This window comes from Egretta garzetta, unplaced genomic scaffold (genome assembly GCF_000687185.1).
Source record: "Egretta garzetta isolate BGI_Z169 unplaced genomic scaffold, ASM68718v1 scaffold775, whole genome shotgun sequence".
NCBI classification, from domain to species: domain Eukaryota; kingdom Metazoa; phylum Chordata; class Aves; order Pelecaniformes; family Ardeidae; genus Egretta; species Egretta garzetta.
Window position 1 is genome coordinate 374345 of NW_009259754.1, and position 12207 is coordinate 386551.

Below are 12207 nucleotides of genomic sequence, written 5' to 3' on the forward strand. Positions count from 1 at the left end.
ACTCTGCTGTAGTGGTACATGTTTCCAACATCTCAGTCAGGATTTGGACCCATATTTGGGTCAGTGAAGAACTTTAGTCTGCTCTTGTGATAAGGTGGTTAAATGAAGAAAAACTCAGGTACAACAAAATTGTATCAGGATTTGTAAGAAATTTAATATGGTGTCAGCAAAGAGGTTTAATACCTCTTAGACTTGTGGACTTACTCTTGTTGGCTGGCAAGCTGCTTATGTGCTTATTAAGTAAGTGTTGTGGATTCGTGCGTTAAAGGAGTAACAGGCTAAGGGCTTCATGTTGGAGGCAAGCTGAAACTGAAGAGTACAGTCAGGCATCTCTGTGTCGCTGTCTGTGTCTCACTTTTTCTCTTTTTTCCCCTCCCCTTTTTTATTTGGGCCTGGATTTAAGGATCAATGAACGTTAAGAAATAACATGTCAAACAGCAGCCTTCCCGCCCGGGCCTGCACCAGGCTGCTGAGAAGGCTGATGGTGCTAGTCATTGAATTACAAGGAAAAACATTATTGTGTTCAAAGCCAGTAAACATGGGCCTAATTAAAGGCAGAAATCATAATGTCAGTGACTAGCTGTGACTATCACAGGGCAATATTTGCCTTCCTGCCTTGCCTTCCTATGACGCCTCCTACACACTCACAGCTCTGCGTATTTCAACAGATGTTTACAGAGCAGCTTGTGCGTTTTCCAGATCAGTTGGTCTTGCCTGTGGAAAGATGATGGAGTGTCAGAAATATTCTCTTAAAAATTCTGGGTTTTCCTGAAGAAATTTGTTGCAAGGAAAGGGGTTTTATTGTTGGAGGATGTTTTGAAGGACTTTTTATTTTCTATATACATGTGTGTATGTGTGTAGCAACACACACACAATTTTCTACTGATTTTGAATTGCAAATGTGTTTCATAGAATCCAGAAGGTTGTCTCTCCTTTGTAAATATTTGTGGCTGGTTAATGATCAACCTTTTGACCTCATGGCTGTTCCCGGTGTATATCCAAATCTCTCTCCTGTCTTCCCCTAAAAAAAAAAGAACAAAGTGAGTATAATTGCATGGCTCTGTGTAAAGTAAATGCATTCTGGATCCTGTGTTTTTGGAAAAATGATACAGGTAGCAAAGAGGTGTGTGCTGTCAAATCCTGGTAAATTATTTAGCCTGGGAAGGTAATGTGAAGAAATACAAACTTCTGGCTTGCCAGGTACGTGGTGGATGGTTTCCTCACCAGGGTATACGCATACGGTCTTACTTCACAAGACTATCAGTAATTACACAGCAGCTGCTGTCATCAGCAACTGCTGGCTGAAGCGTGTAGCTCGGCCTGGGGTCCTTCACCGTTTAAGCAAGGCTGTCGCTGGAGCCGGCTTCTGCTCGGTTTGGGCCTGATCCATGCCTCCCATGTTCACCACAGCTTTTTTCTTACTTCTGTGGGCTTTGGATCAGATCCTGCACCGCATCCTGGGCAAGGTCAATCTCCGCACGTTGCCTTGCAAACTATTGGGATTCCTGGGGTAGTGTGCATCATCAGTGTGACCTGGAGAAATAATGAACATCGGATCAAAATGAACTGGGTAGAACTTGCTTGCTTGCTCCTTTTCTTCTATTTTTTCGTCTTTTTTGCAGGCTAATTCACCCTTGTTGTTTTTGTGACAATATGCTCATTTCATTCTCCTTTTCCCTCTGAAGGAAATCGGCAGGAAGTCAGAGTATTCTGAATGCTCACTAAAATGGATGGGAGTTCCTCACTTGTGACGTTTCTCTTACTGATGTGCTCCATCAACAGCAGCTGTCCGTTTTCATATTCAGGTAGGTACTTCTGAATTATGTTTTTAACTTCATTGTCTTACTGTGACGATCTTCCCATTTGAACTGAAACTGCATTCCTTTCCTGAACACCAAGGCCTACGGGTTGAAGAAACACCTGAAAAAGAAAGCACAAGAGAAAAATAAATATCCATACATATTTCCAAGAGGAATCAGCCTTTCTTAACTTCCTACTTAGACCACTTTCCTGTTGAAAAGTATTGTCCTTGTGATGTCAAACCCAAAATCTGGATTATTTTTGCATGGCAATGTTTTCAAATTTGGGAAACTAAAATTAGGCACTTTCAACGTGTTCTCGGACCTTATGTTGATTTTACTGCAACAGCTACACAAGATTTGGAAATGGCTTCAGAGAGCTTTAGAACAGGCATGAGAATGCACAGGATCTCACAAATCATTGTGGCTGTCCTTGCAGAGGAGGAAGAGCAGAAGTAGAACTGGTATCTGCAAACCAGAAGGCTTTACAACAGGTGTATCCTCTGTGTGATGGTGCTTACGATGGGTAAATCCTTTAAAGATGACTCCAGAACTCAAGGGGTGGTGAAGGGCAATTTCACCGATGTAAGTGAAAGATACTTTTTCCATTGCCAGAGAGCAGAATCTGTGCAAAGTTTTCCGCGGCTAAGAGGTTTTGTCAGCTGTTTCCAATTGCCTAGAAATGAAGCAATTTAATACCATTCTAGAATTTTAGTCATTGTTGTCCATAGCAGTCCTGCAACTGCAAAGAAACGCGTGTCTTTTTGGTCCATCTCCAAAACTGAGTTCTTTGTCAGAGGGTTTGGACTTGTCTAGGACGCTAAGCCATGACTAGGAAAACAGAGTACTGCTAAATGAACGGCTGTATGAATTTAGTAGGCTTTGTCAGGATTACAAAGCGAGCTTGGTTCTTACAACGCTTCCTAGCAGCAGTTTTTCACAATCAGATCGATGGGGTTTGGATACAGGGCCACACTTCTGGAGGTTTAACAAAAAGGTAAAAGCCTCCATCTACTCAAAGTAGTGACTCAGGCTCAATTCAGTCACCGCACATAAGTGTCCGGAGGTGCTTGAGGTGGCACATGGTACCAATGCATCCAGAAGGACTGAGTCAGCCCTCATTTTCCTTCAGAGCATCCTGGCTGGAAGATCCTGGGAGCCCTGTGCTTCAGCTGGAGGTGCCATCGCAAAGGCTTGCTATGGAGCCTCAAGGGGTACATGGGGAGGATCTTACTGCCATATTCCCTCTTCTGGCCACTCCTCCCTTAATTTATTGGCAGTAATAGCTCTTAAGACATCATGGTAGGAGGGCAGATAGCAAAGTGAAGTTTAGATGAACTAAATGTAAGTACAAAATTGAGACTTTAATGAAGGAGCAGTGTCTGTCCTATTGTGGCCACAGTAGCTACCTGGAAAGCACTGAGTCTACGTTACCGAATATCTCACAAAGCTGACACCAAATATAAACCAAACCTCTCCTTTCAGCTTTATTTCCACATGCATACACAGCCAGGCAACTGGTAATGGTTGTAAATCAGGATGGTTAGGCAGAAAATGTAACCAGCCTCCAAAGAAGAAGTTGTAATACTCAAGAGTCGTGTGGAATAAAAAATTATTTCTGCAGGATTGCAAGTCTCAGTAGCGGGTCTTTTGATCCACTAAAAGAAAGCTTACACTAGGAGTGTCTTTTGTTGGAACACAGACTAATTTTATTTGCCTTCAGGCTCTTTACTTAGATTCCCATTCCTTTTCTTTATAATTGTTTGCTTGACTGAAAGCATGCATGACTGTGACTGTAATGATGCTGGTTTGTTGTCTTCCAGTATCAACTGTTCAATTTCCTTTTTCTAGTGTTTGTGAGAAAAGACAAAGCACACGAGGTGCTGAAAGTCCATAAACGTGCTAACTATTTCCTAGAAGAGATTTATCCAGGGAACTTGGAGAGGGAGTGCAATGAGGAAAAGTGTTCATTTGAGGAGGCTAAGGAGATCTTCCATTCACAGGAGAAAACGGTGAGAGACTTTATGTTAGGAAAAGCAGAGGAAAGTTAACAGTGAGTGTATGAGATCCTTCCCAAGCCACCTGGCGTGGCTCTGACAGGGGCGTGCCTACAGATTCTGCAGCTTGGTGGTCAGGACGGGTCACTCAAGGCACCTGTGAGATCTCACTTCCTAAGCGAGCGCCCAGTTTGTTGTGTAAATGTTAAAACACAATTCCTTGAAAGTATCCAAAACCTGTTTCTGTGAGAGCCTCAATGAGCCTCAAAACCCCATCCCCCCCCCCTAAATACAGAGGAGGAGCGCCTTGTTCCCAGGGCCTGATGGGATTGAGCTGGGAAGCAGGCGTTCTGCCAGGGACCTTTTGCTGAAGCAGGAGTTTGAACTGCAATTTTAAATAGAGGTGCCTAATTTCTCTTTCTTAGCCCGAGCTGCTTGGGTGATGTCTTCCTTAGCAGGGAGCGCAGCGCAGTGGAAATGGCTCTTCAGAGTGAAGCAGTTGGTGCTGAGGATGTTCTGTGAGGAGTCGGGGGTGTCACTCAAAGCTCCCAGGCTGGTGCCACAGGCCTTTCGCTGGCTGGGGCATTTATGGATCTAAGCTTTCAGTTTAATTTTCATCCCAGTACAACCCAGTGCGTGCTCGGTGGCTGGTCCATAATGCAAATGAAAACAAGCTGCATGGTGATGATCAGGAGTTCTGCTCTGAGAATGTATTTTATGGTTCTAATCAAAATGTTAATGTACACACACCCTGAAAAAGTTTTCTAAATTATATATTCAGTAACCAATATGACCACTTATTGACTGTTTTCTTATTTGTGATTTCTTCTTGCAGATGGAGTTTTGGTTCAATTACAAAGGTAGGTAAAAAGGGAATTCTTAAAAAAATCTATTTCTTGTGTCCCTTCTGGGTACAAAGAATTATGTGGCAGTTTAAAGCCAGGCTTCTCTCACTTCTGGAATTACACTAAGCCTCGTTTCTTCTTCTTAGGTTTAAATCCATGTAGTACAAATCCCTGTAATAATGGAGGAGTCTGCAAAATAAGGCACTACAATTACTTTTGCATCTGCCCCCCAAAATTTGGAGGACATACCTGTGAAAAAGGTGAGTACAGGAACAGACACATTGACATTCGTTGTGAAGGAGGGATGAGGCTGGAATTTGCTCCTTGGGTAACTTGAGCTGAACCTTTGCACAGGCTTCTCACCGAGGTTATCAGTGGTGACTTGGTTTGTCTGATACAGAAGTCTCTGTTGTTTGATTCGTACATCAGAACAGTGTTTTCTGATATGGCCTGTTGGGGCACCGCCCCCCCAGGAAGGGAATCGTGGTGTGACAGCGGCTGTAGCTACTTGTAGCTGTGCTGTGCAGAAGAAGAGGGTAGCAGCACCTCCTGTCGTACAGCGGCTGCAGTTCTGGGCCCTGCCACTCACCTGTGCAAGCCCCGAGGAAGGCGCGTGGCAGCCTCCCATCTTCCCTCAAGACAGGGCAGGGGGTTACCTCTTTCTGTCACCTCAGAGCGGTAACAAGTGCAGTGACTCCTGCCATAGATGCCTGCACTGAGATCGTTCATGGTGAGGCCCTGTTCTCTTTTTAATTCTACTGAGTAAAAGCATCCAACAAATTAGTCAAAGCTTAGCATAAACCAGGAAGGCGCGTGGCAGCCTCCCATCTTCCCTCAAGACAGGGCAGGGGGTTACCTCTTTCTGTCACCTCAGAGCGGTAACAAGTGCAGTGACTCCTGCCATAGATGCCTGCACTGAGATCGTTCATGGTGAGGCCCTGTTCTCTTTTTAATTCTACTGAGTAAAAGCATCCAACAAATTAGTCAAAGCTTAGCATAAACCAAAAAGAAAAAATTGTATTTCTGTTGTAATATACGAATTACGAAAAATGAAGTAGAAAAGCTCCCTATCGCTTAACAGTTTTTTGGTCCTCTGAAACACTATATCAGGTCTGCAAATGACTGAGGCGTGAAATGATGTGGAAACTATGAATCATAAGTAATTTTGTATTTCTCCAGAATACTTCTGTTGACCTTTTCTTTTTACAGTGAAGCAATGAAACATGATTTTTTTTTTTAATGTAACAATGTATAAAAAACTCAGTCAATTCCTTGCAGACTTGGCCCCCACCGAAATCCCTAGTACTTTAAACCTGTCATGATATAAAAGATGTGCAGATGGATCAAAAATGGATGCATTTAGAAGTGTTTGCTCTTCCAGGCATTTTCTTGCCCCTGCTCTACAGGCAGAACGGCCTGGAGCCCAGCTGTGGCCTCAAGACAAAGCTGGCAAATAAGAAAATGGTAGAAATGGGAAACAACAGTAGGCATAAGGCAATGTGTTTGGTTTGCTGCAAATCAGCGTGGCTTTATGGGAACTTCAGAAGCTAGTTCCTTCTGTCTCTCTGTGAGATTTCAGCAGGGTTTTTTTTTTCCTACTTTCTTTGGTACAATAATAGTGCTAGAAGCTGGGTGCTGCTCAGGGGTCTGTGCATAGGAATAACCAAGAGAACGCCTGTGTTTCCATCGCAGAAAAGTTTGAATGCTGGTATAAGAACGGTGGGTGCTGGCAGTACTGCAGGGACAGCAGCAGCGCCTTCCATGTGGTGTGTTCCTGCGCCAGGGGTTACACCCTGCACGAGGACGGGAAGAGATGCGTACAAGCAGGTAAAGCATGGTCAGCTCAGAGCGGATTTGCACGCTGTAGCTACTGCAGCTTGCACTTTGTGTACAGACGAGATCTGTCTTATAGTGTTTTGTTTATTTATTTTAAATTTTAAGGTACTTCTCAATCAGGTGCCTCCCTGACCCAGTGCCCCCGTAAAGGAGCAGCAGTGCAGTCTGGGGCAGGGGGCTGTTCCTTCTAACAAACAGCAGCACAGACTTAGGTCAGCTTAACTGAGTTCTGATGCTAAACTGCAGCGTTAGGAGGTGAGGGGACGTGACAAGGGGCTTTAAACCTTTGTGTTAAGGCGTCCTGTCACAAGGGGAGTGGTGGGTTTGGATTCTGTCCTGAACAGAGCCCTCGGCAGAGTGTGCCTGTGGTTCAGAAAAGGCACAGCCATGTGCTGTGTTTCTCGGTAATTAGCTCTGTGCACCTGGGTCGGGGTGGAAGTGGGGTTTGACATCAAGATGTCAGAGTTGTTCCTGGGCTCTTACAGGAGGGTTGAATCCCATTCTTGGGCATGAAAAGGGCTGCTTTTGTGTCGGGAGTTTGATATGACACCACACACCTGAAATTCAGATCTTTATTTCTGTCTTTCCTCCCTCCAGCACCGTTTCCATGTGGCCTGATTAAAGCCAGGCAGACTCTGGAGGAAGCGCGGCTGGGGCAGAAAAGGCTCCCAAGGGGACTGCGTGAGCATGGGGATGATGTGGCCAAGTGGAATGAGAGCGCAGAGGGCACAGTTAGGCAGAGGGAGCTGGAACAAAGTGCTGTTGGGGAAAACGAGACCTTAAAGGATGCCTCTGGGCAGAGCACACGCCTGGAGGGTGATGCTGGACAAACTGAGGTGGCAGGAGATGCTTCCAGGCAGAACGAGATGCTGGTGGACTCCATTACCCAGAAGCCGCTGGGGGATGGTGCTGCCGGGCAGGATGCGGGTGTCCCTGCAGCGGTGGAGGGGAGCGCCAGGCCTGGCAAGCCCGGGAGAGGCCCGGCTCCCTGGAGGGAGCCCACCCAGGGCCCTGTGTGGCAGAACAAGACCGCAGTGCCTGCTGTCAGAGGGGAGGAAATGGCAGGAAACGCTGCTGGGCAAAACCAAACCGGGGAGCGCGCTGGGCACATCAAACCAGGGGCCACTCGAAGTGTGCACGACAGGCTCAGTCAGAGCAGTGACTGGGGAAATGTCTCGAGCACCCCTCAGCAAACCTCTCTGCCGGAGCACAGTGGCTCCAGGATAACGGGAGGAACTTTGTGTCATCGTGGACATTGCCCCTGGCAGGTAATACCCTTCTCCCAGTCTGGCTGTAAATGCCACACCTGGATGCTTTATTTTATCTTGACTGGTTCATCTGGAGCAGAGTTCGTCAAGCCATTGTAAAGTGTCTTTTCAGGTTGAGAGCAATCCAGCCACACGTATTGCTCAAACCTCTGCAGGCCTTTTGGGTGATACCTGCCTTAGGTGCCTTATTTATCATTCTTCCCCCACCCTCGATGTGTGCACTTTTGAGAACTCAGCTTAATACCATCTCTCTTAACTACATCAATCAGAGCTCCTGCTCTGTTGCTCAGGTTCTTTGTTTCCAAATGTTCTTGGTGAGAAGCTGTGCTTCTGGCTCCTTTTGGAATGGCTGCTGGTATTTTTCACAGAAGTATTTCCTATGCCCAGGTGAGATGCTTCATTAGGATGCTGAGCTTTTCAGTAGGGTAAGGAAGATAAACCCGCGAGGGCTCAGATGTGGAGGTGGGCAGCATGGGCAAGTAGGGCACCCTCCCTGACACGTTCATTTTGTTTCCACTTTGTTTTGTTTTTTCTTTAATCTCAGTTTTGGGCTTTTTTGTGTGTGTCCTTATTTGTTACTAATTTTCGCTTATTCCAAATGTCTCCGTTTCAGCAGTGTGCTGCTGTTGTTTATGGGCTTGTGCACAGAAGCGAACAGATTGATCGAAAGCCCCCTCAGGTTACTGTCAGTCTAGCTCATTGCCGTCACACAAAAAGGTTTTCCCATTCCACACATGAGGAGGTGTTTTACAGGTGGAAAAGGAGCAGGCGGCACCTGCGTGGACCACGTGCACTTCTGCAAGCTGAAGTGTCACCACCTGTCCATCGCACGGGTCTCTGCCACCTGACACTTCCAGGAGGATCCTTTTGATCCAGTGGGACCCAATTCTCCCCTGAGACAGGGACATAGCCTGCATGCTGCCCAACCCATACAGTTTCTTCTTGAAATCAAGTGTTGCCATCAAGGAGGTTTTAAATTTTTTCATTACATCAAGCAAGTCATAACTGAATCTTGGTTTTGGTTTGGGGGTTTTTTTGCAACCCCTTTCCCTTCCAGTTCTTTATAACCTGAAAGAAGTCTCAGGTAATTTGTCTTTGCTACTTTTCAATGTTCTGTTTTAGCACTACTGAACAGAACTAAAAACATCAATAGTCCCTAGAATGATGTCAAAATGTAGAATGTGACCTTACTCCAGACCAAGGAGGGAGGCTGGGCTGTGTCGTGCCTTTTTCCACTCCTTATTAACATCACTGGAACTGCGCAGTAGCAAAATGTAAGCTTTTCCTTCAGTTTAACACATGAAAGAACAGGTTCAGGGAGGAGTTGAATTGTCGAGATGCTGAGGCATTGATGGAACTTGAAATTTTTTATTACCAACAGAAGAAACAATAACAAGGTTTCTGGACCTCCGCTCTTACTTGCACTTTCACTTGACAGCTGGGAAAGTGAAAAACAGCCACCCAGAGGCTGTCCACGTGTGTGCATGCATCCCTAACGCAGCCCTGGTGACACGTTCTGCCTCATCTTTCCTACAGGTTTTGATCCGGAATAGTAAAGGTATTGGCTTCTGTGGAGGGAGTTTGATCAGCAGCCGCTGGGTGGTCACTGCCGCTCACTGCCTTGACCTCGTCAGACCACACCACGTTACCGTAGGTGGGCACGGGTTGTACAGCGAAAACCATCGGGGTGATCCCTTACGTAAAATGTGCTTTGCATTGTGCACACGCACACACAGAGGAATGTATGGTTGTGAAACGGCCACACCCAACCTGATGTGGATTTATAGAATGCTTAATTTTCTTGGCAACAGTTAAGTGCAAAGGGGCTCCAGCTGGTCCCTGGTGTTTCATGAACCTGGGAGCATAATGCACAGATTTATCTTTTCTGTCACCCATTTTGGCAAACTCCTTGTATGTGGAGACCGAGCACAGCTCAGGGTTCACCTCAGGAGGAAGGATGCCTGTAAGGTGATTGTTTGCTCTTAAGTCATGTTGGTTTTTTAATCAGCCTTAAGATTAGCTTCCTGCTGTGCTGCCTGCTGCTGGTTGCCTGCAATTGCCTGAGAGCAGAAAGCCCCTCCCCTGGGTCACGTTGGAACCCCTTGCAGCAGGATGGCTGCAACAAAACAGCACCCTGTGCTTGACACCTCCAGCGAGGGAGGGCTGCAAGGGAGCAAACAGAACCCAGGAGAGAATTCTCCAGCCTTATCCCTGGCTGCATCCTAACGCTTGTGTCGCATTCTGAGGCGGGGGAAGCACAAAGTCCCCTGGAAGCTCAGCCAAACTGCTCAAAATAGAGTGCTTACAAAAAAGCAGCGGTAGTGTTTATGGTAAAATCCCTGAAGCTGTAATTGCTGCAAGTATCAATTCATCCAGTCAATGACTTTGTTTTGCCCCTAAGGGGCAAGCAGCAAGCTGGATTTGCAGGATCTCAGCTGCAGCCTGAGAAATTCTTGTTAGAGAGCACGATTTGGTTTGCTCTGTGCCATCTGGGGACGAGAGGCCAAAGCACGAAGTCGCTATCCTTCCCCGTCCCCATGACGATCCCCTATGGGCTGCTTACAGTTTGCTTAACATTTTAACTTGTCATCATTGCAGGAGACTTTGACAAATATCAAAGAGAATTCAAAGAACAGAAGATTGGTGTGGAACGGAGCTGGACACACCCACATTATGATTCAAATCACTACAACAGTGACATCGCCTTGTTGTACTTGAGCAGTGATGTTATTTTTAACGAGTATGCACTTCCCATCTGCCTCCCAAGCCCTAGCCTTGCCACCCTGCTGTCTGAGGAAGGACAAATGGGGATGGTAAGCGGCTGGGGCGCCACCCACCCCCGGGGCTCGACTCTGCGCTTCCTCATGAAAGTCCGGCTGCCCATCGTAAACCTGGAGACCTGTCAGCGCTCAACCGACCGACTCGTTACCGATAACATGTTCTGTGCTGGTTACAACACTGAAGTTGCAGATGCCTGCAAAGGGGACAGCGGTGGCCCTTTCACGGTGTCTTACCACAACACTTGGTTTCTCTTGGGGATTGTAAGCTGGGGCGAGGGCTGTGCTGAAAAAGGAAAATACGGTGTATATACGAGAGTATCCAATTATGTCCCGTGGATTAACGAGATTGTTGAAAGTGTTGCAGATTCAGAAAACTCTACGGTTAACTTTTCTTAAAACCATCTTTAAAAGCAGGGACAAATCTATAATTACAGTCTAAGACATGATGCAGTTCCTGTCCTTAGTCGTGTAAAACCAAGATTACCTGCAAAGAAATTTTGAGTCTCTTTACCATAAATGGTTGAATTGTTAATTCAAGTATTACTGATTAAAATACTTGTGTGTAATAAAGAACTATTCTGCAAATAACAAAGGAGACAACTACTTTTTTTAATGTAAATTCCTGTCAGAAAGGTGTGGGTGGTTTTGGGGTTGGTGGGGTTTTTTTTTTTTTAGAGCAAGGCAAAGCTTCACATTTCTCAAGCCTATGTGCCTACCACAAAAACAGGTGCGTGGCCCTCAGAATTCTTTGCTTAGGAAAAGGAAGTGCATTTCTGGTAGTGCATCTGGCTTCCAGTTACAAAACAGTGCTGCACACAGCAGTTAAGCGCACTCTGACATTTGGTCACTTCAAGTACAATTCAGTTTACTGAAATACAAATGTCTTCTGCTACAAAAGCACTGTCTGTATGGAATCATGTATTTCAGCCCACACTGGATGAACTGAGAGGGAATCCACCTGGCTGCAGCTGGAGCAACGCAGGACGGTGTGATAGACGTCTGAAAGAAAAAAATTATTCCTGGAGGGGCTGTGAGGAAACTGTGGCTCCAGGGGCAGCCGTGCTTATAGAGGGACGCTGCTCCAGCAGCTGGTGCGGGAAGGCACGAAGCGGGGGCTTCACGCTCCTGCCCCGGCAGAGTACTACAGAAATGGAACTAAAACCAGGTGCAGAAGTAGCAACTAACAGAACTGGCCATTTTTCAGACATTTTCTAAGAATGTAAATCCTGTTCTTTATGCTGAAGACATCCCCTCTTGCACACAATTCACCTCTCCCAGTTTCTGATGAAAACCACTCGGCCATCTGACAGTTCATGGCCTAGATGGGTGTAGTCTTTGCTGGATTAAAAAAACTGTCTGGATGGCCGAGCCCAGAGTTGTGGTGAATGGAGTTGTTAAATCCAGTTGGCAGCCAGTCACAAGTGGTGTCCCCCAGGGCTCAGTTCTAGGGCTGGTCTTGTTGGACGAGCGGATGGAGTGTCCCCTCAGTAAGTTTGCAGACAACACCAAACTGGGTGGTAGTGTCAATCAGCACGAGGGTACGAAGGCGCTGCAGAGGGACCTGGACAAGTTGGATCAATGGGCTGAGGCCAACAACTGTATGAGGTTCAACAAGGCCAAGTGCCGGGTCCTGCACTTTGGTCACAATGCTACAGGCTTGGCAAAGAGTGGCTGGAAAGCCA

The 12207-nt window shown here is 46.3% G+C and overlaps 1 protein-coding gene across 1 annotated transcript; it reads left to right on the forward strand.

Moving 5' to 3' along the window:
* Window positions 1-1566: 1566 nt before the first annotated feature.
* Window positions 1567-11820, forward strand: LOC104126903 (coagulation factor VII-like). The gene is made up of 9 exons (XM_035894991.1): window positions 1567-1805; window positions 3651-3811; window positions 4632-4656; window positions 4788-4901; window positions 6334-6468; window positions 7075-7105; window positions 7142-7745; window positions 9282-9399; window positions 10344-11820. The coding sequence occupies exons 1-9, from the start codon at window positions 1715-1717 to the stop codon at window positions 10919-10921; spliced, it is 1857 nt and encodes a 618-aa protein (XP_035750884.1). The 5' UTR covers window positions 1567-1714; the 3' UTR covers window positions 10922-11820.
* The last annotated feature ends 387 nt before the right edge of the window (window positions 11821-12207 follow it).